General features: G+C 43.8%; 1 protein-coding gene across 4 annotated transcripts in view; it reads left to right on the top strand.

Moving 5' to 3' along the window:
- The window catches only part of col11a1a (collagen, type XI, alpha 1a), a 42486-nt gene that overhangs the window by 10453 nt on the left and 7842 nt on the right, over positions 1 to 24191 (top strand). Inside the window, exons 5-47 of one of the 4 annotated variants that reach the window (XM_052053679.1) lie at positions 3954 to 4079; positions 4866 to 4961; positions 6232 to 6330; positions 7347 to 7634; positions 8562 to 8627; positions 8798 to 8839; positions 8907 to 8969; positions 9806 to 9880; positions 10009 to 10092; positions 10449 to 10505; positions 11381 to 11434; positions 11526 to 11579; positions 12120 to 12173; positions 12292 to 12345; positions 12535 to 12588; positions 12819 to 12863; positions 13075 to 13128; positions 13246 to 13290; positions 13896 to 13949; positions 14495 to 14539; positions 14684 to 14737; positions 15313 to 15357; positions 15864 to 15917; positions 15996 to 16040; positions 16725 to 16778; positions 16865 to 16972; positions 17049 to 17102; positions 17610 to 17663; positions 17779 to 17823; positions 17970 to 18023; positions 18172 to 18216; positions 19084 to 19137; positions 19476 to 19529; positions 20958 to 21011; positions 21151 to 21258; positions 22059 to 22148; positions 22331 to 22384; positions 22528 to 22635; positions 22719 to 22826; positions 22976 to 23029; positions 23141 to 23194; positions 23300 to 23407; positions 24107 to 24160. In XM_052053679.1, the coding sequence (XP_051909639.1) occupies positions 3954 to 4079; positions 4866 to 4961; positions 6232 to 6330; positions 7347 to 7634; positions 8562 to 8627; positions 8798 to 8839; positions 8907 to 8969; positions 9806 to 9880; positions 10009 to 10092; positions 10449 to 10505; positions 11381 to 11434; positions 11526 to 11579; positions 12120 to 12173; positions 12292 to 12345; positions 12535 to 12588; positions 12819 to 12863; positions 13075 to 13128; positions 13246 to 13290; positions 13896 to 13949; positions 14495 to 14539; positions 14684 to 14737; positions 15313 to 15357; positions 15864 to 15917; positions 15996 to 16040; positions 16725 to 16778; positions 16865 to 16972; positions 17049 to 17102; positions 17610 to 17663; positions 17779 to 17823; positions 17970 to 18023; positions 18172 to 18216; positions 19084 to 19137; positions 19476 to 19529; positions 20958 to 21011; positions 21151 to 21258; positions 22059 to 22148; positions 22331 to 22384; positions 22528 to 22635; positions 22719 to 22826; positions 22976 to 23029; positions 23141 to 23194; positions 23300 to 23407; positions 24107 to 24160 (3021 nt within the window). Of the gene's footprint in view, positions 1 to 3953; positions 4080 to 4865; positions 4962 to 5821; positions 6008 to 6231; positions 6331 to 7346; positions 7635 to 8561; positions 8628 to 8797; positions 8840 to 8906; positions 8970 to 9805; positions 9881 to 10008; positions 10093 to 10448; positions 10506 to 11380; positions 11435 to 11525; positions 11580 to 12119; positions 12174 to 12291; positions 12346 to 12534; positions 12589 to 12818; positions 12864 to 13074; positions 13129 to 13245; positions 13291 to 13895; positions 13950 to 14494; positions 14540 to 14683; positions 14738 to 15312; positions 15358 to 15863; positions 15918 to 15995; positions 16041 to 16724; positions 16779 to 16864; positions 16973 to 17048; positions 17103 to 17609; positions 17664 to 17778; positions 17824 to 17969; positions 18024 to 18171; positions 18217 to 19083; positions 19138 to 19475; positions 19530 to 20957; positions 21012 to 21150; positions 21259 to 22058; positions 22149 to 22330; positions 22385 to 22527; positions 22636 to 22718; positions 22827 to 22975; positions 23030 to 23140; positions 23195 to 23299; positions 23408 to 24106; positions 24161 to 24191 lie in introns of all 4 variants that reach the window. The other 3 variants (XM_052053680.1, XM_052053681.1, XM_052053682.1) reach the window with 3 other exon arrangements.

The raw sequence follows: 24191 nt of genomic DNA, 5'->3' as shown, positions 1-24191 counted from the left end.
TCACTGGGAACGATTCCGACTTACTGCCGGCAATGCGAACCAAACTCTGACATCGGTGGTATAGTGACCGAACAGCCCGTATCAGGGGGTTCGGTACCCCATACCCACGAAGCACCCCCCACAGAACTCCCCGAGGGACACGGTCAAACGCCTTCTCCAAGTCCACAAAACACATGTAGACTGGTTGGGCGAATTCCCACATACCCTCAAGGACCCTGCTAAGGGTGTAGAGCTGGTCCACTGTTCCACGGCCGGGACGAAAACCACACTGCTCCTCCTCAATCTGAGACTCGACTTCCCGACGGACCCTCCTCTCCAGCACCCCTGAATAGACCTTACCAGGGAGGCTGAGGAGTGTGATCCCTCTGTAGTTGGAACACACCCTCCGGTCCCCCTTTTTAAAAAGAGGGACTACCACCCCGGTCTGCCAATCCAGGGGCACTCTCCCTGTTGACCACGCGATGTTGCAGAGGCGTGTCAACCAGGACAGCCCCACAACATCCAGAACCTTGAGGAACTCCGGGCGGATCTCATCCACCCCTGGGGCCTTGCCACCGAGGAGCTTTTTAACCACATCGGTGACTTCAACCACAGAGATAGGAGAGCCCACCTCAGAGTCCTCTGGCTCTGCTTCCTCCAAGGAAGGCGTGTTGGTGGAGTTGAGGAGGTCTTCGAAGTACTCTGCCCACCGGTTCACAACGTCCCGAGTCGAAGTCAGCAGCGCCCCATCCCCACTGTACACAGTGTTAGTGGTGCACTGCTTCCCCCTCCTGAGACGTCGGATGGTGGACCAGAATTTCCTCGAAGCCGTCCGGAAGTCGGCTTCCATGGCCTCACCGAACTCTTCCCATGCTCGGGTTTTTGCCTCGGCGACCACCGAAGCCGCGGTCCGCTTGGCCAGTCGATACCCGTCAGCTGCCTCTGGGGTCCCACAGGCCATAAAGGCTCGATAGGACTCCTTCTTCAGCTTGACGGCATCCCTTACTGCTGGTGTCCACCAGCGAGTACGGGGATTGCCGCCACGACAGGCACCAACCACCTTACGGCCACAACTCAGATTGGCCGCCTCAACAATAGAGGCACGGAACATGGTCCACTCGGGCTCAATGTCCCCCGCCTCCCCCGGAACATGGGAAAAGCTCTGTCGAAGGTGGGAGTTGAAACTCCTTCTGACAGGGGATTCCGCCAGACGCTCCCAACAAACCCTCACTATACGTTTGGGTCTGCCAGGACGGACCGGCATCTTCCCCCACCATCGGAGCCTACTCACCACCAGGTGGTGATCAGTTGACAGCTCCGCCCCTCTCTTCACCCGAGTGTCCAGAACATGCGGCCGCAAATCCGATGATACAACTACAAAGTCGATCATCGAACTGCGGCCTAGGGTGTCCTGGTGCCAAGTGCACATATGGACACCCTTATGTTTGAACAAGGTGTTCGTTATGGACAATCCGTGGCGAGCACAGAAGTCCAATAACAAAACACCACTCGAGTTCTGATCGGGGGGGCCGTTCCTCCCAATCACGCCCCTCCAAGTCTCACTGTCATTGCCCACGTGAGCATTGAAGTCCCCCAGCAGAACAAGGGAGTCCCCAGCAGGAGTACTCTCCAGCACACCCTCCAAGGACTCCAAAAAGGGTGGGTATGCTGAGCTGCTGTTTGGTGCATATGCACAAACAACAGTCAGTAACCGTCCACCCACCCGAAGGCGGAGGGAGGCAACCCTCTCGTCTACCGGTGTGAACCCCAATGTACAGGCACTGAGCCGGGGGGCAATGAGTATGCCCACACCTGCTCTGCGCCTCTCACCGTGAGCAACTCCAGAGTGGAAGAGAGTCCAACCCCTCTCGAGAGAACTGGTACCAGAACCCAAGCTGTGTGTGGAGGCAAGTCCGACTATATCCAGTCGGAAAAGGCTAACCATTTTTTTGTATTTTTTGGTTGTGCGGGTGTGTTTGTGTATGACCTTTCGAGGGGGTCAGCTAATTGTTGTGTGGAGATGTCTGATGATAGCTGGCTCGGATCAGACAAAAGGAAGGTTGCCCATGATTGACATTTCATGTAGTCAAGGGAGAAGTACCTCAAAGAACCTACCTGTTGATGAATGCTTGTGTTTTGATTTGGCTAGAGAATTTCGGTTTTCTAATATTACCGCTACACACTTATAAGTATACTGACGACATATCCACAGGGCTCTCAGAGTGAATTCTACAAAGAGTACCTTACTGTGTATGAAAACAGTGCATTAATAAGGAGTTGCAAACGGGGTTCACAAGTCTTCACTGTTGTGCTCGACCCTGTTTCCTCCCTTTTCTAATTGACCTCTTGTACCGCAGTCATTAACAGCACAACCCCATGGGATGGTTTGTGAGCAGTATTTTGCAATGCTGTAGTCGGGAGGGGCATACGTTAGAGTTTTCTGGCTTTACTCCAGGTTGGCCAAGGCTTTTATCTCAGCAGTCCGCCACGGAAGACAGACTCGAAGCCTCGGCATAACGCTCCCCAGGTGTTACCTTGCACAAAACATCTTTTCCTGTGGCAGCTGCCTGACTGCCAGTGTCCAGGTTCCTCTTGGTGTTCCCTCTCAAGTGTTGGCAGTTTTAGGCGTGCCTGTACTTGAGCTTGTGAATTGTCTCGTCGTTGCCAAATGGCACGGCTACAATGTTTTTCCCTGGAAAGAAAGGTCAATGTGGCACATGGGTTTCGAAGAAGCGAGTAGATTTGATGATCGTGTCAATGAATTGTTTCTTCTCGTCGCCGTGACTTGACTGTCACTGCCATGTGGAACATAATTCTGGAAAATAGTTCTATGACTTTTTGCAGTGTAATGATACACCAAGCTGCCGCAATGCATTTGTGTGCAAATGGAGCGGCTCACAGACGTGGGCTAATTAGAACTGACTCTAGGCCGGGTTCAAGCATTCACTGTTGGTCTTAGGGTGACACATGAGGTAATACATGTCAGCTTGAGTCAAGGCAAAGCTTGATCTGTCCTTTCCTGTCCGGTTTCCACAAACTCATACACACATGTCAAAATGTCAAGACCTTGTCAGACTTGCCATTGAGTTTTCACCACAATACAGTCATGCCTCTGTTTGAAGGATAGTTTCGCCTTTTAAGGGATTTGGAGTTCAGAACCTTCAGGCAAACATCCCATCCCACTAATCAGAGCTTTTCAGTCACTGGATGATATGCATTTTCCTCATTAAATATATCACCAATCGTTTGTCATGATTTGACTTAGTGTGTGTCCTTGTAAATTTGCCGTTTGTGTGTGGCAAATGGATGTACAGATAAGTGCCCATCCTTTAGAACATAAACCGGACGATGCAACGGAACAAAAAACAACAACAAAAAACAATGTGGAGGAACATGGAGGAATCTTGAGTGTTGAACTGAATCGCTGCAAGATGTTGACGGACAGTTGTACAAAGAGATTAGCAAGAAACTCTGCAAGTCATAGCAAATGGATGTCTATTCGAAGTTACATGCTCAGAATCCATAGATCACATTTTTATGCAAGGGCGAATATATGCTCACATTCTCCCGACAAGTTACAGCCTGCATCTCTCCTCTCACGTTTGACTGCCGATCACCTAGTTGCCCCGATGACTCGAAGGGCCTCGTTTACTGAACACTTTCTGCACACACAGACAAATGTGGCCGTCGAGTAATCGTAGTTACTAGTCATGAAAGACACTTAATGGCAGTACTGCCAGACTCCGGAGAGATTTCACTGAGAATTTGACATTACATCGGCCAACTCAAAACGTTGGAGTCCATTGGGCTAAGATAAGACGTGAGATCACAGATCACATCGTCATGCTCGAAGCCTTGTCTTGTCTTGTCTGCAAAGTGCTATACTCTAATCCGCTAAGCAAACACTCACATGAGCTAACCTGAGGATATACGTATATATTTATATATTTTTTTTTCTCCTCTGCCTTCCACAGGGCGACATCCAACAACTTCTGATCGTTGATGATTCCAAAGCGGCATACGACTACTGTGAACATTACAGCCCGGACTGTGACACCCCCCATGGCGAATCCCTGCAGGCCCAGCAACCTCAGGAAGAGGTCAGCCAACCAGGGAGGGTGGGAGAGGTTCTGCAAAGTCGCGGTTTAATACCCTTTTCAGCATGGAAATAAGTAATTAACCAAAGATGCCAATTATAATCTTTATACCTATAGATGAAGTGAGTTTAAGACCCCAGATCTATATATTGGATTGAAGCAAAATCACTGATCTGCTCGTCCGAGTTATAGTTTGGCCATCGATAAAGCAAGGGTCAAATATAGCTTATGAAATGTTAACTGCTGTTCGGACGTCATGGCTTCAACAGATAAATGAGCGAATTGAATCTTTTTGTATGTTGTCTCAATGAGGATGTGCGCGCTTCGCTTGGAACTCGTCTTCCATTTAGTTGACCTTGGATGCCCCGAAGCGTGTCATTACGTGCTTGCAATGAGAAAGTTCCATTACAGTGTGCTCAGAAATGCAGCTGGTATATAGGGCTTTGAAGTTTGCCTTTTGTATTCCTTCAGTTTACGAGCGCTTTGACATCCCATCTGTTAGCATGTATGGAGGCTAATACCAGCTCAGCTTGTTTCCGTATCCCACTCATCTGCCCGCCACATCCAAGCTGCTACTGCATCCTTCTGTTACGCATATTATGTGGATGCATAATGTCATCCAAAATGAAAAAAAAAATATATATATAAACTGACTGTATTTATTCATTTTTTGAATAACATAATAACAAATGACGCGTTTAACAACATCATCTCCCTCTGCATTCTTGCTGCAAATATTAACATGTTCCTTCCTTTCTCCCTGTTCTTTCTCTATGTCAATATCTATAGTACACTACCGATGATTTAGAATACTCTCAGTTCTATGATTATGCTGAGGGCCCCACTGACATCGTTCCGACCGATGATGAGTATTCTGAGCCGCAGGTAAATGAAAAAAAAGGATAAGCCACTTGTCGTCTGTCTTTGTTTACAATCCCCTCTCTTTTTGGTCTTGTCTGTATGTCCATGTTATGTTTATATGCGCATTGAAATTCCGACTATTGATTTGAATAAGGCTCATGATACGTCGAGAAGGGTTCCAGTTTCGAAAGCTCTGTTTTGATGACAGTTTAGTTACCGTAGCCACTGGATCTTTTCAACAACAATAACGGCATGTATGTTATATATTGCGGTGTCAATCAAAACTGAACATTGTTTACCTAGTAAACCAGCACTTGTGGAGCCCTTTTAATCTTGCAGCGATTGTATTTGTCCAGTTGTTTTGGTATGGTTGAACTTGACTTGATAATGTGCATGTAAACATACTCAGTGTGTCAAACACCTCTGTCTTTATTATGAGGCTCCAGCCACTGAATCCCGTCTTTGCATTCCAACATGTCTTTATCACTCTGAATGCTTAAAAAAAAAACTGCAGCAGCAGTGGCAGCGAAAACCACTTTCAGGTTTTTTCTTGTGCCGCAATAGCTTTCAAGGGCTGCTGAAAAGCAAATATTCAAATGTGCATCTGACCCAAAAAAATCGTACATATGTCCCAATATGGAGTGTGTGTTTCATGAAAGGCACCATCTGTGATTGTTGTATCTTCTCCGCATTATCGTGCGCATATCATTGCAATGGTAGTCCAAATTGTTTTGTTTTTTTCTTGGTGGTATATATGGTTGCAGCAGTCATGGGTTGTTATTGGGCTTCAATATTTAGACACCATTCACAGATTGTGCCTTGAAATCATTTCCACCCTTGAATGTTTGTCTTGGTGTTTGTTTTGTCGCCGCCCCCTCTTCCAGAGAACCAAACGTAGTGTCTCCATGAAAAAGAAGAGGACCCGAAAGTCCCTCAGTAAAACTAAGGCCAAGCCGTTAAAGTTCTTGGCTGCCAAAAAATCATCGGCTAAAAAGTTTGCCGCTAAGAAGAAGCGACCGATGCCTGGCTACCAAGCCACTGCGCCGGCACGACACAGAGGCAGTTTTAGGGTAAACGATCAAGATGAGAAAAGCAACAAAACCCATCAAGATTTCAAAAAGAAAATCTGTGATGGTCGCCCGCGAGCTCCCTAACCTCTTCCGTATAGCTCGAGCAGAGACTCTAGTCAGCTTGGGAGGACCCCTAGAGCAAATAACCCCCGGTTCAAACCTTTGTGTTAACCCTTGCTTTATTCTTCTTTCCTGTTTTGTTTTTTTTTTTCAACATGCCTCAGATAAACAATGTAGAAGGAGATTACAATACAGGCTTTGACTACGGAACTGTAGATGATTCTCAGACTCAGTCTCCCTTTGCCACGCATGGACCCAGTGAGGTAACTTTGTTCTTCATTCTTATTTCATCTAAATTACCGGTCGTGCAAAATTGCGTCAGGGAAATTTGGTCCGGGAGGACTTTGCCCAAAAGCAGGTATCTGGTATGAAAAGACACAACTATTTCAGTGAAATCGCTGCGTCTTTTGGGTGGTGCCCTGCATAGGATAAAAAAAAAAAAAAAAACAAGCCTGAGGTCTAAAGACTGAAACCAACTCTTATTTATCTTTGGTTGGTTGCTATTAAAATCTTTCTTCAAACTGTGTGACTTTATAGGCTGTGTGGACGGACATCTATTTGCCTAAAACCGAGAAAAAAAAACACATTGAAAAATGTCCAAGGGAAATGTGTGGTTTTAAGTCTGAACGGCGATTGATAAGGTCCCATTGAACAACATATGCTGCGTTTCCCGTCATCCAAGAAGCTTGGTTTTGCATGACCAACGATCAGCACAAACCAAAGCTTTGCCACAGCCAGCTATCGACTTGCTTTACCTACCGCAGCGTCTGATGATTTAGATGCGATGACACAGGCGCCTTGAAAACTATCATTTGGCTGCACGGATTCGTGCCAGCTAAATCTGTGTGATCGCATTCTTTTTTTGATGCTCACTCAAATTGAATCGACAAGTTGGAATGACGGAAATGAGTGTGCCAAGTGATTGTGGTTTAGCGGTGATATCCAAATGTGTGAATCTGCCGTCAATCCTGAATGATTGAGCATTAACACTCTAGTGACTGTATTTGAAGCGATCATGATAACACCTTTTGTATTCGGTGGTATTTTGACATTTGATATCGAAAGGTTGACAATAATGACAAGAAAACCAAAATAAATCTTTCCAAAACAATTGCTGTTTTCCGTTGAATACTCAAGGTGTTACCATTGTTAATGATGCCAATCCATTTGCAAATGCTCTGATAACTTCTTCAAAAAACAGAAAAAGGTACAAGATTTGCTCAACTAACATTCTGCTGGCCATTGCTTCCTTTCTTCTTCGCTTTTGTAACAACCCAAGGCTGTGGAGGAGGATGTTGTCGGTGTCTATGCCGCCGAAGCCCCTCCCGTTACGCCGGAGCCCGCCGTTGTCCCAGAAACGGCGCAAAACGTGGACGCTGGCGCGGAAGCATATGACTTGAAGGAATATGATGACCTAAAGGAGTATGACTTGGGAGAGGTTGACAACAGGTTGTATGATTATGGGGCATATGATGAGTACGGCCCCACCCCCTCTAAATCTACTGCCGCCTATGACGAGGAATTGGGGCCTGGGGTGGCTGCTGAAACGGACGTTTCCGAGAGCGCCGTAAGTATTCGCACCCGGACTCGAAGGCCGAGGGGTGTGTGCATGTGTGCACGTTATAGGGGCTTATACTATCTTCCGGTTATCATCTTTCCTAGTGGGCATGAGTAATGAATTACTGGCATGCTGCGTGTGGCGTCGATCCTACTGATGGTTTGCTGGTGATTTGATTGACATTCTAAGAGTGACACGTGACACGTGCATCTCATTGTTTGGGTTTGTCATAACAGAATGTTTCACTTTGTAGATTCTGACCTTGAAAGCGTAGCATTCCAAATGAATGAAAATCTTGTTTGTTTTGACATCTCTCCGCACCGAACCGCCACTCGGTCTAAGTAGAACCTCTTAACAAACCAGGCGCACCTCCAGGATCTTGGCGATAGATAATTAATCTATCATTAAGATCTGTTTTGGCTCACCAAGCAGACTCTCTGTGACATACGCCCTACCAATACATAACAATTCGGCTATTAATTCCACATTAAGTGGGTCAACGACCTCTAATTCTAGATTCAGACAACTGTGATCCAGAAACAACATCACCAACAATGGAATCCAAATTGGTTTGTGCACAAATACGAATGTGAATGCATTTCCCCTTATTTTTCCGCCTTGGGGGTTTGCACGTCTGCAATAGCTTGCTCGCATCAGATATTGCTCACGTTGATCACTCTTCGCCACCCTGCACAATGCCAATGCAGTCACTGTATTGCTCCACATCAAACGCACTCGGTCAGGGGTCACCACCGCCAACAACCCCCCACCCAGCTCCACATATCACTAACATATGCCTGTTTAGTCATTTCACTCCCGAGTGTTGCACTTAAATCCTCCCTCTGGCGCCCACGTATAAACAGTACATGACACCCAGTATACAGTCATGACAAACCGAGCAAAATGTCTACCTCCTTGCTGTCTTTCTAACCTCAGGTTGCTGGAGCTGGAGGAACCTATGGCCAAAAGGGAGAGAAGGGCGAACCCGCTGTGATTGAACCTGTAAGACCCCCAAATTTGGTGATCGGGGACTCGCGATGCCAAGGAAATCTTTCTGGAAAGATTTGCTGTCGTGTCAAATCCAATGACTCGGAGTCAACCCGTTTTGCTTTTATGCTCTGTTTTTCTACTGCTAGTGTTTGTGGTGGTGAAACAATATTTGTTTTTTCAAGGGCATGCTGATTGAAGGACCACCAGGACCCCCTGGTCCAGCTGTGAGTATATATGAATATAGAAAGAAATATGCTATTTGTCAGCTAACTTTCTGTTGTCTTCGAAAAGGGTCTTCCTGGTCCCTCAGGCCTACAAGGGCCACCTGGTGCTGCTGGAGATCCTGGTGACAGAGTGAGTTTATTGATCTATTCTATTTTTTTTATTGAGCGTTGTGGGAGGGGTGATTTTTGCAAAAAGACTCCTCTTGGCCAGAAAGTTATCTTTGGGGACTTTATAGCAGCCTATGGTCTTGTATGTTGAATGTTGTACAAGTGCATATCGTGCCCACCAAAACTGTACCACTGTGTCGCGAAAATGTGGATGCCAAAATTCTGACGCTGCTGACACGGTCAGCAATTAGCCGATTGTTGCCCTGAAACGCATTTCTGACTTGCATGTTGTTTTAAGTTAATTATGATCTCAGCAACTGCTAAAGTTAATTACATCTCGCGCAGGATTTCAGTGTGTGTGCATACTAATCACTTAATCGGTTAGGAGACCCGGAGGTCAAAACTGCTGTGTTTGCACAATACCTCAAAAATGTCTTTGTCACGTCAAATTAAATCGGTGTACAGTGAAAAGTCTCGCTAGCTGCTGTATCAAATCGACAGCTATTTACCTCGTTTGAGTGCTTGGCATTGTGTTGAAGTGGCCGACATGACATTGGCTTCAGCCACTCTGTGGGCTTATCGATGCACTATTGCGGCGTTCTATCAAGGGGCCTGCCGTCCTTGTATGGGGGCCTGCTCAAGACTTCACAGTATGAATTTAAATTAAAGCAAGATATGCTTGAAGACGTTCCTCGCCATTCAGTGCTGTGTTTGCATTTGCTGACACAGTTAATAACAATTAGAGTTCACTCTCGTTTACTCAAAGCGCCACAATTCAACTCTTTATTTTCCCCTACCTTGACGTTGGACAGTGACTCATTGATTATTCTTTATATGCCATCTTGATATGCACTTTAGGGTCCTCCCGGTCGTGCTGGTTTGCCCGGTGCTGACGGCCTGCCTGGGCCCCCTGGTACCATGCTGATGCTGCCGGTAGGTTCGACCAACATTTAAACACTTCAACCAGAGTCATTTTTGTCCCCTCGTATAATGAGGGACAATTACTAACGCACCGATGAACCTTTTCTTGGCCTTTGTGCACGTATATTTGTGTGTAACAGTTCCGCTTCGGCGGCGATGGTGAGAAAGGTCCGGTGGTGTCGGCCCAAGAAGCCCAAGCTCAGGCCATCCTTTCCCAGGCCAGAGTAAGCGGACAAGGATATGAAGTGAAAGATTGGAAAACATGACGTGCTTTTTGCATTGAGTAAAAATAGCAAAATATCCCGAAAACTCAAGCTCAAAACAAATACACAACTTTTACAACATGCATATTTTGTCGAAAGGTTTCATGATAAGGTTTTAACGAAACATGATGATGATGAAATTACGTATACAGCTATATCAGTATAATGAAAATGATAATTACAAATGCATAAAAGCATATTATCTTTTTTTCTGGGGTAAAATTTGATAGCTAGATAGAGATTTGTGTTAAAAGCTTCTAGATAGATACAGCATATGAATCATCTTCAGGATGATTAATTTCATATTTATCTTGCAGCTGGCTATGAGGGGCCCCCCAGGGCCGATGGGGTTGACAGGAAGATCGGGGCCAGTGGTGAGTAATTTATCTCAACAACTCACCTCGATGACTTTTTTTTTTCCACAAATATCATCCCGGAACCGTGAAACTTCGCCAAGGTACATGCAACAATAATAATTGCAATGAAACATGTTCAGAATTGAGGTCCTTTGCTCAACATGTTTTACTTTACTGTGGCTTGACAAGGTGATAACGTTTTATGGCACGATTTCCATTCCACTTATTTAAATTAAGCAATTGCGTGAGGTGCATCATTGCATGGCTTCAAAGTTCCAACCGGATCGTTTGTATGAAAATGTTGTCGCATCAGCATTTTGGTGCTCAGTGTCAGTGTACATACCACCCTGCTTGTTACTATCTAGGTGCTAAAAGCTGCCTTGGAAATGCACTTCTCTTCACCTCTCATTTGGGCTTGTTGATACACGATCCACTCATTATCTGCTGCCAAAAGCACACCCACAATGCCTCTGTGAAATCTGCCTTTCACTGGTTGCAGTCCAAGTGTAATCATCTCCAAAAGCATCTTTCTTTATATCGTGTTTGGAGTCACCTTTGGATTATTTAGCATACAAAACATTGTTGCGTGCCCTGAATTTGTTACTTCTAAGGCTTCATGGGGCTGTATCGAATACGCATGCAACAACCACGTATGTAGACAGATTTGAATTAGGCGAAATAGTTTGAAGATTGTATTCGTATTTACAGGACGTGGTTGGTAACAGTCTTCAAGCACATGTCAATCTTGTTGAGGCCCATTCCAAAGGGATTTAATGTAGCTAAACACTTCCCCCTAGTGGTTCGATTCCAACAAACCCTCCCGTTGTTGGAGAAAACTGCCTGGGTGACAATGTGAGAGCCAGTTTGTTGAATTTATTCTGTCTCTTGTCAAGGGTCTACCTGGTTCAACTGGACTGAAAGGCGAAAGTGGAGATCCTGGTCCTCAGGTGAGAAACTTGTGTTTCAACAAGCAAATGGGAACTGGAAGCAACTCCAGGCCACTGTTTGTGACTGAGGGGGTTCTCATGTGTCTCCAAGGGGCCCCGTGGCATCCAAGGGCCACCAGGACAAACCGGAAAAGCTGGCAAGAGGGTGAGTGAACTCAATGACCCCGGTACTTTCACTGAGGTGCTTGTTCGAATCTCCGTGTTTGTTGTGTGTGGATTTGTTTGTACCTGCTGCTCACACAATGAGAGGCTTATTTACAACCCAACAAACAATCGCTTGATAAGTGCTTAGAGGCCCGTGCAGCTTCCAATCATCGGATCAATTGCCGCCCTTTTTAATCTGTCTGAAAATGTCAAAGCGAGTCAGTAAGCGAATCGGGAACGTGCGGGTCCAATTTGTGTCACGGGCCAAGCGTAATCGATTACTAATAAACAGAAAACAGTTATATGCAAATATAAAAATAGCCTAATAAGAATGAGTGACTCAAGTTGGAGACATTAGGTGATGTTTTGGAACACAATAAAAAAAACATATTTTACTTTGAAATGACAATTAGATTTAACCAAAAGACAATGCATTTGTTTTATTTAATTTGTTCAAAAATCCAACTAACTACCCGAGGGTAAAATTGCTCCACTTTGTGCAGTACGTACAGTATATGCTCAAAGTAACTTTTGTTTCTAGGGTCGTGCCGGAGCCGACGGAGCACGTGGAATGCCCGGAGAGCCAGGCAGCAAAGTACCAAATACCATTAGCAGTTATTGTGCAATATATTTACATTTGTGGTTCAAAAAAAAAATGGTGCAATAGCACTCTTATGGTGCTGTGAGTTGACAGTCTTATCGTTCTGAAACAGGGTGACCGAGGCTTTGATGGGCTTCCCGGACTACCTGGTGAAAAAGGACACAGGGTAAGTACAGTAACATTTCCTACAATACTGTACTACAAATAAAGTCATACAAATAATAATAGGAGGATATATCGATTGGTTGAATCAGAACTTGTCCAGACACTTTCCTTTTCCCCTTAATGTTAATGAAGTAAGATAAGGTGACATACGGTGACGTGTTCTCAGCATGAAACTTCTTCTTTTTGTCAGGGTGAGCCAGGACCAATGGGACCGCCAGGTTCTCCTGGAGAGGATGGACAGAGAGTAAGTACTTCTTATTTTTAATACAGATCCTGGCTGAGTTCGACCATCTTTGGTTCACTACCACTTTGCTCGACAAAAACAGAAATTGAGTTTGAAATGCTGAGTGTCACGGATCACGTGTTCTATTTTGTATGAGGTGGGGGGGTCTTGTATTGTTTTGATTCTATTTTGTTATGTTGTTATTAAATCTTGACTTCATGAAAAAAAATGATGTCTATTTCTATGTACAGGGTGAGGATGGAGAGATCGGACCCAGAGGGTTGGCTGGGGAGAGTGTACGTTTGACTTGATTTTTATTTTTAACTGAGCATCCCAAATGTTTATATTGTATTTAAAATGAATACATGTCCGGTAATGTGTTTCATCATGCTTTACCAAAAGTGTCCACCAGGGTCACATGTTTTTCCAATGTAGCATCAATCAGTATTTTCTTTTTTTCTTTTTTTTTTGTATGATTAATGATTGATTTCTTCTCATTCTTTGTAGGGTCCCAGAGGTCTCCTGGGACCTCGCGGTTCCCCTGGCCCTCCTGGATCACCTGTATGTACCACCATCATTTTTACAATACTTTATTTGATCACTGAATTATATCAGTCAGAGGTTTGTACTTTTCCTCATTTTCTTTCTTTTGTTTTTTTACTTAAATGTCCATCACAGGGTATTGCTGGAGTGGATGGGCCTCCAGGTTCAAAAGGAAACATGGTAAGAAGATAACGCTGTCTCTGTTTATCGTTCAAATGTTTCCTCTCAGCTCTTAAGGCTCCATCATTTGTGACGGGAGTTGTGCCGAACCGTTTCTGCAACTTTGGGCTGTTAACATTCCTTTGGTATTCACGGCCATGAGGTCAGAGGTCATCCCCATGCCTCAAAGGACCTACGGAGGAGAACCGTCATTTGCTCACACTGAACCATGTGATCCTGGCGTGATATTATATTTGTTATGGCATTTGCCATAAATAAAGGTCTGAAGGATACTTTGCATTTTGCGCTGTTTCTCATCATCGAGTCATTTTGACAAGCGGATCCGTTAGAAGGACAGGAGAGAAGGGCAAATTCCCTATAAAAGAGACTAATAAAGTTGAGGGATGATTTTCACTTTGGGGACGATACTGCTCTCGTCCGTATATTGAATTTGAATAATTCCCCCTATTTTCGGATTTACATTCCATGCTTCACTCATGATGCTAGTTAAAGGATGGCACCTCCTTGCCTGATCATATTAACGTATACAATCCAAGTGACATTTTGGAGTTTAATGCCGACGTTGTGTTTTGTTTGCTTTGACCGCTATTCTTCATTTTGTTTAGGGACCACAAGGAGAACCAGGACCACCGGGCCAACAGGGAATTTCAGGCACTCAGGTAAAGTCATTAATCACACTCTGTCTTGCAATCTTATGTCAAAACAAAGAGTGGGGCTTGTTGAAAAACTGCCATTCTGTATTATATTCCAAAGTAAAATTGAAAGCCTTCTCACTTGAAGACACAATAAGTGAACGCAACCTTCTCTGCCGCACCTGCTGGGTTTTTTTTTGCAGCATTTAACGGGTGTTTTTGTAGTTCACGTGATAGCATCCTACTCCTGTTACTGGCATTCCGACAAGGGTGTCACACCTGTTGCTTCAAGCTGAAGTACCTCAAATGGTGTGCGCATGCACTCGTTAGCACACACAAAAAATCTTTACTACACATCATTGCACACATTAAATGTTTAATCAAGCAGTCTCACATGAGTGCAAAATGCTAATGTGTCCACCGAACACTCCTCATTTAACACATACGCACGTACGCATGAGCTTAACATTCTTCCAGCAGCTCAACTCTTGACAGTACTCCTCAGCTGATTGTGTTTCTGTTGTCATAGTAACCAAGGCTCATTTACTTCTTTGTACGTGTTTACTTCGTAGGGTCTTCCTGGTCCCCAAGGCCCTATTGGACCTCCTGGTGAAAAAGTATGGATTCAATTTATTTTTCTTTTTAATTGCAAGCATCTAGTTTTAGGTGCATACATTGAGACGGAAATGTTTTTTTTTTTTTAAGATCATTGATAACATACTGTATTGTAATCCCTCCCCATTTTTTTTTCTCATCTGCAGGGTCCCCAGGGCAGGTCAGGGTTGCCTGGACTACCTGGTGCAGATGGACCCCCTGTACGTGCTCTTCATACCTGTATTCATGCATCCCGAAAACCAATATTCCGTACACATACTCTGGAGAAGAAACTTGCTCAATTTTGATTGTACTGGCCAATTGAAACCTAGTGGAGACTTGTGTCTGCGGTCTTCAATTTTTGCCATTTATGTTTCATGGCACGGCACGGCGGTCCACTGATCAGCAACTGGTCTGCCTGATTTAAATTTCAACAACCGTGATGTTACATATGTCTCTGAAGATGGAATATAATTTCATTAGAACTGTCTATCTGGAAAAAAAAATCACCCACTTTGTATTCGGTGCAGAGCTGTACGTATCTCTTACTCAATTGTCAGCTCTTTGAGTGGAGCCGTTTGAGATTGCTGAAGAGCTAAATATCACTCATGTTCATAAGTCTGGTGCACAATCAAATTATACAGCAAAGGGCTGAAATGCTTCAATGTTGCCATTTTTCAGACTGATTCATTTGCTCTCATTCCATGTCGACAAAGCAACACATCTTGACAGAGCATTTCAAATCTCCTTGTGTCGCTTTTCATGTGATCTGCCTAATCTGATTTTGTTTTTAAAGGGTCATCCTGGCAAGGAGGGTCCAGCTGGAGAAAAAGGAGCCCAAGTAGGTGCCTTTTGGAGACCAATCTTGTCTTTTTACCAGGATGAATCTGAAATAACTAAATTAACCAAAATGATGATTTATGACACAATTAAACTTGGCTCATTGCTTTGCTTTACTAGTCCACCCTGAATAATTACTTTGTGTTGTATTCATGATATGTCCTAAAGATAATCAACGGTAATGAATGAAGTTAAATTATGAGAAAATGCATGTGCTTAATGTAAGCACATGTTCATGTGAAGAAACATTCATCACATTTGGAAACACCGCAGCAGTTAGTATTATTTTATTTCTCCACCTCTGAATCAATGCATTGGCTCTATCTCATATAATTATTTAGGATGTGTTAATCAACATTATGATTATCTTCTTGGTTGAACAGAATATTATAATTGGCCAAGAAAAGAAAGTGATACGATTTAGGAATCAAAAGCAACTTCGATAAACGGATCGTCATATAAATATTTGTATGCAAAGGCTTTGATGAACCGTTATTCTTCTTTCAGGGTCCAGTGGGCCCGCAGGGTCCGATCGGCTACCCTGGGCCTCGCGGTGTCAAGGTAAACTCTTTTGGCAATATAATAGTATAATAATAGCGGAATTGTATCCTCATTTGATGAGTTTTTCTTGTCCAACAGGGTGCTGATGGTGTGAGAGGGTTGAAAGGTTCAAAGGGAGAAAAGGTAAGCCCAAGATACTAAGCGCTTTCAATCCCATGTAACCTGAGTGAGGGACGTGAATTCTCAATGTTTGTGAAACAAAGTTTGAGGAAGCCGCCTGTATTCAAGCTTCAGCTTCTGTAACTCGGGCCTGTCTTGGCCCTCTTCACGTCCATCTGAATCCTTTGAGCTCGTGCCTCGCGAGGTCAGAAGATGGTTTCCACCGGTGGATACAAAGACTTGTGTGAACGTGAAGCTGTCGTGCCCAAGGCGTCTCATTTTCAAAGAACAATTTACTTCATCTCGAGCCGTTTGAAGTTTTATGCGCGGTGTCACCACGCAGAATTTCAACGAATCACTCTTTGAAGTGCCAGAGATGGCCGGTCACTTGAGATACGACTTCTATTGGCTCAAGTACACCATCTGACTGTGTCATATTGTTGTTACCATAGTGACAGGCGTTCATGCGTATAGTTCCTGAATCATGAACGCAGGTGATTTAAACTCCTGAGCCTTGCGGGGTAAAGGTTTTGTCATGAATAAGGGGATTGACCTGGTGTGTATGAGCGTATGAGAGTGTGATGCAAGCAGAGCTCAACTATCCATCACATCGAATGATAAAGAAAAGGTTTGAAATGACTGATCGCTTGCAAAGAAGCAATGAGCAATTCTAGAAACATGCTGTAGGTTGTTCTTGTTTGGTTCTAGGGTGAAGATGGTTTCCCAGGTTTCAAAGGTGACATGGGAATCAAAGGAGACCGGGTGAGGAAGACTCAAACCATCTCATAGATTTTTTTCCAGTCACAATAGGTCATCATTTCATTTGTTTATTCTTAATATGGCATCAGGGTGAGGTTGGCATGTTGGGGCCTCGTGGAGAGGATGGTCCTGAGGGTCCCAAGGGAAGATCAGGGCCCAATGGAGAGTCAGGTCCCATAGGTCCTGCTGGAGAGAAGGTAATACGGCAAGTGTTAGTCTAGACCTTTCTGAAAAATATTTGTTATTGTGGTTTCATGATTTTATATTCCCCAGGGTAAACTGGGAGTACCGGGATTGCCAGGATATCCAGGAAGACAAGGACCGAAGGTAAATTACTCATTTTACCATCCAAGGTAAAACTAATTTAAACCTGAACGATTGACCCAGAACTACCTACTAAAATTTTAAAATGTGAAAATGAGCCAATCAACCACGACGTGCAAGTAATTGCATACAATCCGTGTAAGTATGGCGTTTTAATAATTCACTGAAATGACATGAAATGATCAAAGGTTGTGTGACTCAACAAATTTGCACTTGTTTGATGTTTCCAATGCAACTTGACTGGGCATCACATATTGGTAAGATGGTCTTTCATCACCTGCTCCTGAAATGCAATTTGGCTCGTTTGTCTTTCCATGGACACGTGCTCCTTGGTGTATGAGTGCACGTGATGGTCATGTGTTCCTTTAAGATGCGTTCCTCATTTTAATAGCCTAATCTAATCTACATCATGAAACATTTGAGCTTGATGAAACGTAACAGCCAAGGGTTGTGATGAACACAGGACAAGGGCTCTATGTCATAGGATCCTTTTGCTCCCACTTTTGACAGGGCTCTAGCGGTTTCCCTGGATTCCCAGGAGCCAACGGAGAGAAAGGTGCCAGGGTAAGAAATGCAAGAAATCATTACAGCATCAAATCTAACATAAAATAACAATGCTGGGTCGTGACAGATGAACCTTTTAATCTCATGTTTTAGTAATCGTTGCGCTCTCTAATAGGGTGTTGCAGGCAAACCTGGTCCAAGAGGACAAAGAGGGCCAACGGTATGTAACAATCTCAATACATCATTTCCAGGTTACATGAATGCTCCTCAGCCTTGAAATATAATATTTGGTTGTATCTACTTTGGTTGTGTCATGATAAAATGTTGTTTTTTTTCTCTCTCTCTCTCTCTCTTTCTCTCTATCAGGGTCCTCGTGGGGCTCGAGGAGCTCGAGGCCCAACAGGAAAGCCAGGCCCCAAGGTAGATGATTCAGTGATGGATGGTCAGAACATACAAGAAAGGAATAGTAGTCAGACAAATGACGACTTTGAGCAATATCTGATCAACGGAAAGATTTTTGAATGCTTTGGAAAGATGGACTGATGATGATTGTTGCTGCGCCTTACAGGGCACATCCGGGAATGACGGTCCTCCAGGCCCGCCTGGTGAGAGAGTAAGTCCATCATGCATAAGTCTGATCCAACACGGTTCAGCAGTACTGTTCTTTTAATTTTAGATTTGTTGATTAGGCAACCACTATTCCTCCTTAAAAACAATGTTTGAGCAGGTAGGAAAATACCTGCTCATTTGATTTACCATCTGGATAATGCTGCTGTGACGCACGTTCCCTTTTTATGCCTTTGCTTTCTGTTGATCGAGATGGCTACAGTGCTTGATAAAATAACTATTTGACACTTTTGCTGGGTAAAAAAAAGGACGCTCCCGCCCCCTCTTCCAAAAAAAAAAAGAAAAAAGTTAATTAAGGAATGCTGCAAGACCTGATCCACATACACTTTATGTGTCGTTAAAATGAAGTCTAATGGAGTGTGGTGGCTGAACATCGCTGGGATCCAGCTTCTTGCTCAGAATGAACAGTTGATTTCAAAAGTACTTTGAATTGAAGGTTATTAATATTAAATCTACCTTTTAGACGTTAACCCTGCTCATGTTTGACCCCTTATTTCTCACATTGCTCTCTCTCCAATCTATTTTATTTCATCCCTTGACTACCTCTGTATAATTGTGCAATTTTCAACCGCTTATTAAATCGAGGACTTTTTTTATGACTCTATTAAAACTAAATAGACTGAACTTTCTAATAAAGCCCCTCATGGTGGTCATTGCAATGTTCTTTTTATTCACTGGGGATTATTAGGAACCTCAAAACCTTATACAGTATTCATTAATTTGTTCAAACGGCACTTTTTCCTGCGACTATCAACAATCTTGTTGAAACGATTTTGTTATCTTTGATTTGCATGAAGGAGACAATATTTCCACCCCTGTGTCATTGGTCTGACAGTTGATATATTCATTATAGGGACCTCAAGGACCTCAGGGGCCTGTGGGCTTCTCTGGACCAAAGGGACCACCTGTAAGTAGCTTCTACTTGAAGGCGATACAATATATGAAAATCAGATGATATGAGAAGTTCATCCACCTTTGTGGTACCGGGACATCTGTATAATGCCGTATAAATGAAATAATCTAACTCCAAAGAAGATGGTTGGGACACAGGAACATCCCCATTACTTCTTTCAGCCCTGCAATAGTTATGTGGGTCATTAGATGTGTCGAGACAGATATTTCTTCTTTTGTTGCACCATATGGATTGCTTATAAAACGCTGCAATTGGAACTTCATATTTATTTATTTTACTGATGACGACCAGTGTCCACCTCATGAATAAGAGTGTTCATTTCCTCCAAATAGGGACCACCTGGAAAGGATGGACTGCCTGGACACCCAGGCCAACGTGGCGAGACAGTAAGTACTCCCATTATATATTATTTGGTATTAAATACCGTATGTCATCAGACAAACAGTATCATTTGTTTCGTATTCCTACGAGTGAGTTCCTGGTATGACAAGAAATAGTGACATTTTATCTACACACACGAGGCGATATTCCGACCGACATGAGATTAATCCAACAATAAAGAAACAAACAAAAAAAAGAGCAAAGTTGGTCCCCGCATTGATTTGAATGAGCCTCTCGTTAATTTTATTCCATACTTGAAATGCATCACCACTTTGGACAAGTCTCAGAGGGCTCGAGGTTCTTCTAAAAACTCGCACATCAACGCCTTATACGATATCTTCCGTTTCTGCTATGCGAACGTAGACATACTCGTCATTAGAATGTTTATGGTCCTGGATTTATTGCTGAAGCGCACGCTTTGCAGGCGTCCAATATGTGAATGGATCTCAGTCATAAACATGCTCAGGGGCTCCCAGGCCCACCAGCATGTTGCATTGCAGGAATTGCATATAAAGATTTTTTCAGAGCGTCAAGAAGGAGCTCCCTTTCCACTAAATAATAAGTAATTTGGGGCAGCACTAGCTCACCGGTAAGGACTTAGATTTGTAGCCGTAGGGCCATTCGTTCGAGTCCCGAGGTGGCAAATTTGTAAACATGGCAAATAGCTGTCGGAGAGATGCTAGTGTGTGCAGTGATTGGTGTCAAGGTGTCCTTGAGCGAGGCACCGCCCCACTCCCACTGCTTTTTGTGTGCCCCTTTCACTCAGAATCTCTTCTTGAATTAATATGAAAAATCTTGATTGTCTTTTGGTTTAAATGTGAATGTATGATTTTCTACGCATCCTGGTGCTGACTGGCGACCCGAGTTTACGCAGCCACTCACAGCCCAAAGTCAGCAGGGAGAGACTCCACCTTCTCAAATGAGGACAAGTGCTATCGAAATAGATTTCGCAACAACAGTATATATAGATTTTTTTTTCTGTGGGAAATTCACAAAAGTGTAGCGTAACCTCTGAAGGGTAAAGAATATTAACGCACATCCAAAGGGAATACAGCGCATAAACCAATCAAGCACAACTGTGAATTTATTCTGCAGCTTTTTTCACAACAAATTGTTCATTATTTTCCACCCAACTCCCCAGAGACCTTTGTGTGCGTGCATGTGTGTCTTCACAAATGGTGACATTCACACTGTTCTTGAGACAGCAGTCTGACATCCTCCTGAGATTCTGTCACGTGAAAAAGATTTTTTTTTTTAAATTGAGATGTAGGTGATGAAGTGATGCTGCTTAGGAAAACCCCATGATTATTCACAGTAATGCTAACACTGCACTCTTACCTGAAATGCATTTCTCTTAGTTCATTTTATTTTTTTTTTATGTAACTGTTGGGAGTGTGTATTTATCTTTAATCAATGTGTCTATTTTCTTGCAGGGTTTTCAAGGAAAAACTGGTCCGCCGGGCCCAGGAGGTGTTGTCGGGCCCCAGGTAAATAAAACAAACAAACAAAAAACCCCAGAAAGAAAAGGATTTCTAAAAAATAAAAATGAAAAAAAATGTCGATATTAGACTGTGTATAAAGTCACATCTACTCCATGGGCTTCTGCTGAAATACATTTGACTTTAGGGACCCACTGGAGAGACTGGTCCTGTTGGTGAGAGAGGCCACCCTGGACCTCCTGGTCCACCCGGAGAGCAAGGTCTCCCTGGAGCTGCTGGAAAAGAAGGAGCAAAGGTATGTCAAGAAATGATGGTGGTAATTGTCATAACACATATAATTGGTGTTATGTCGCTGTCATCGGACAATGAACATACAATTTTTATGATACAATCCATATGATTGGAATTGCTACGGTTACATTTTTCCCTCGGTCAACATTTGAGAGCCCATTACGGATAGTCAGAAGACATTTTGTGGAGACAGCTCCCTGTCACACTTAACCTGCATTGCATCCCTCCTCTCTCCAGTCTTGTGCTTTCATTTCCACCCCCATCTTCCCTAAAACAGACAATCTAATCAAGTCTGTCAGCTAACTCTAAACACTTTACTACTCCCAGAGCCATTTCCCTCCCTCGTTTTCACTCAGGCCTCAGTTTTAGTATGCTAGGGACACTTTGCTGAAGTCCACGCAGCAGAGTCTGAATCCTTTTATAAGCCCCACCGGCTCTCCTGCGGCTGCGCCTCCCTGTTTGCAGTGTGCCCAATGGGAAGAACAAAGCTAGAACAAAACTTTCCTGCTTTAAAAAAAAAAAAAAGGAAAATGTCATTCTCATCACTGCAGTTTTCCCCATATAGTATCACAATGCGGTAGCAATGTATTGTGTTTGAAAACAGTCACTGTACTGTTGCAATGGGCCTAAAACTTGCTATGTGAACTTTTAAATGAAGTTCACAGAGATTCAAAGTTTGAAACAATAGCCAAGCCATTGAATGCCCCCCCTCGCATTGAATTGATCGTTGTCTATGTTGCAATGAAGTTGTTTTGATCGACAAATGCATCCGACCTACAGCGGTCCGTTTGATTTTGCGTTCAGGGAGACCCCGGGCCGCAGGGTTCCTCCGGCAAGGATGGTCCCCCCGGCCTCAGAGGTTTTCCAGGGGAGAGAGGCCTACCTGGTGCCACGGTAAGGGCACTATCTGAAGTGGTTCTTTTCAGTTTAATTGTTCTTTTTTAAAAACTGAAATGTCAAATACAGTGTGTCTACCAGTCTCGCGCTTTGATTTGATGTGAAATGTTGTCAGAGGTAGTGCAGTATTGTATTGCTGAAGGAAATAACCTATGTACTTCTTTTGTTTTCATCGTTAGGGTCCTGCAGGTCTGAAGGGTGGAGAGGGGCCCCAGGGTCCACCTGGTCCTGTTGTAAGTACTGTCGGTCAATGTACTGTCAACTTTTATAACAGATACTGTATGTGTATATCATTAAAGTTCTAATCGAAGGCACTATGTGGATATATTTTGCCTTTATTATTGACTTCTTTGAATCTCTTCGTCTCTTCATTAAGGGTTCTCCTGGTGAGAGAGGGCCCGCTGGTTCAGCAGGTCCAATCGGCCTGTCTGGCAGACCTGGCCCTCAAGGTCCCCCAGGTCCCGCTGGCGAGAAAGGTGCACCTGTACGTATTGGGGAACATCTGTTCATACGACAGTTTCTTTCCTTATTTATCAAAAAGGATGCAAACAAATGTCTTTGAATTAGGGTGAGAAAGGTCCTCAAGGTCCAGCTGGCCGTGATGGCGTCCAGGGTCCCGTGGGTTTGCCAGGACCTGCCGGACCACAAGGTCCACCCGGAGAGGATGGTGATAAGGTCAGTCAGCCATATCCCAGTGTTTAAGCGCTGCTGAACTCCTTCGTCGGCCTCTTAACTGAGCTCTAAAATTTAGATCGCTTTGATGACTGTCAAGGGTGACGACCTTTCTTCGAGACAGTTAATTTACCTTTCTGTGTATTTCCCAGGGAGAGGTTGGCGAGCCGGGCCAGAAAGGAAGCAAAGCTGATAAGGGAGAACAGGTGGGTTCCAGAGGAACTCCTCTCACATTTACAAATGTCATTTGGCATTTTACATGCAGAACCACTTATATGTTGGGTTTTTTTTGTTTTTTATTTTGTAACGTTTGTTAGGGTCCGCCCGGACCAGCAGGTCTTCAAGGTCCCATTGGTGCCCCAGGTCCTGCTGTAAGTGTCCTTGTTTTGTCATGAACGAACCTGTCACGACATTACTGTACTATGCTATTAAACTTGTGTTGTTTTGGTGTCATATTCAAAACTGTCGGTTCCCAGGGAGCTGATGGAGAGCCTGGTCCCAGAGGTCAGCAGGGTATGTTTGGACAGAAAGGTGATGAAGGAGCCAGAGGTTTCCCCGGACCACCTGGTCCCATCGGCCTGCAGGTTAGAGCTGTTGACTCATTTCCCTCGGTCGCTGTCCTGCCATCGATTTTTTTTTTACCTTGAAGCATCATTTCATATGATTTACAAAAGGCAGTCGTAGCGCATAACATTTTTGACTTTAGAAACATTGGTCAAATGTATTATAGTTACTCTGCACCGGGTTGCATGTAATTGACTTTTAAATAGAATTCAATCACTTGCCACCGACTTTCCATTAATTGCACAGACCAACCTTCTCCACTCGCCTCCTTCTGTTTAGCACATTTAGAATTCTGCATAATTAGGCCACTAACGATTTAATCTCAGCGGATAATTTGACACAGATGAGATGAGATCTCGGCATGGAGGAATTATCATGCATCGCACAGAGGTTTTGTCATACCGAATTGACTTTCGAGGAGCACGCACTCAATTTTAGGGCAACAAACGTGGCTTAGGTCAAGCAGGTAGTTGAAGTAGCTAGGTGGGGTCTAGTTGTTGGTGGATAGATACAATCAATAGCGTTTGTGAGCAGTGTTTTGTGGGAAGGACAAAGAGAAAAGCTTGGAAAAGAAAAAGTACAAAACTCGATGCACAATTTTGCAGCGAGACAAATGCAATATATTTGACAAATTTCCATCAAATATTCCTGGAAACTCACTTGAAATTGCCTATCCCTTTCCGGTTTTCTATTCATGGGCCTGTTTTTTATATTCTCAGGGGCTTCCTGGGCCTCCTGGTGAAAAGGGAGAAAACGGTGATGTTGGCCCCATGGTAAGAAACGCAACCTCTACTTTGACACAGT

The sequence above is a fragment of the Hippocampus zosterae genome, chromosome 20 (genome assembly GCF_025434085.1).
Source record: "Hippocampus zosterae strain Florida chromosome 20, ASM2543408v3, whole genome shotgun sequence".
NCBI classification, from domain to species: Eukaryota; Metazoa; Chordata; class Actinopteri; order Syngnathiformes; family Syngnathidae; genus Hippocampus; species Hippocampus zosterae.
This window is presented reverse-complemented; position numbering and strand designations above follow the sequence as displayed.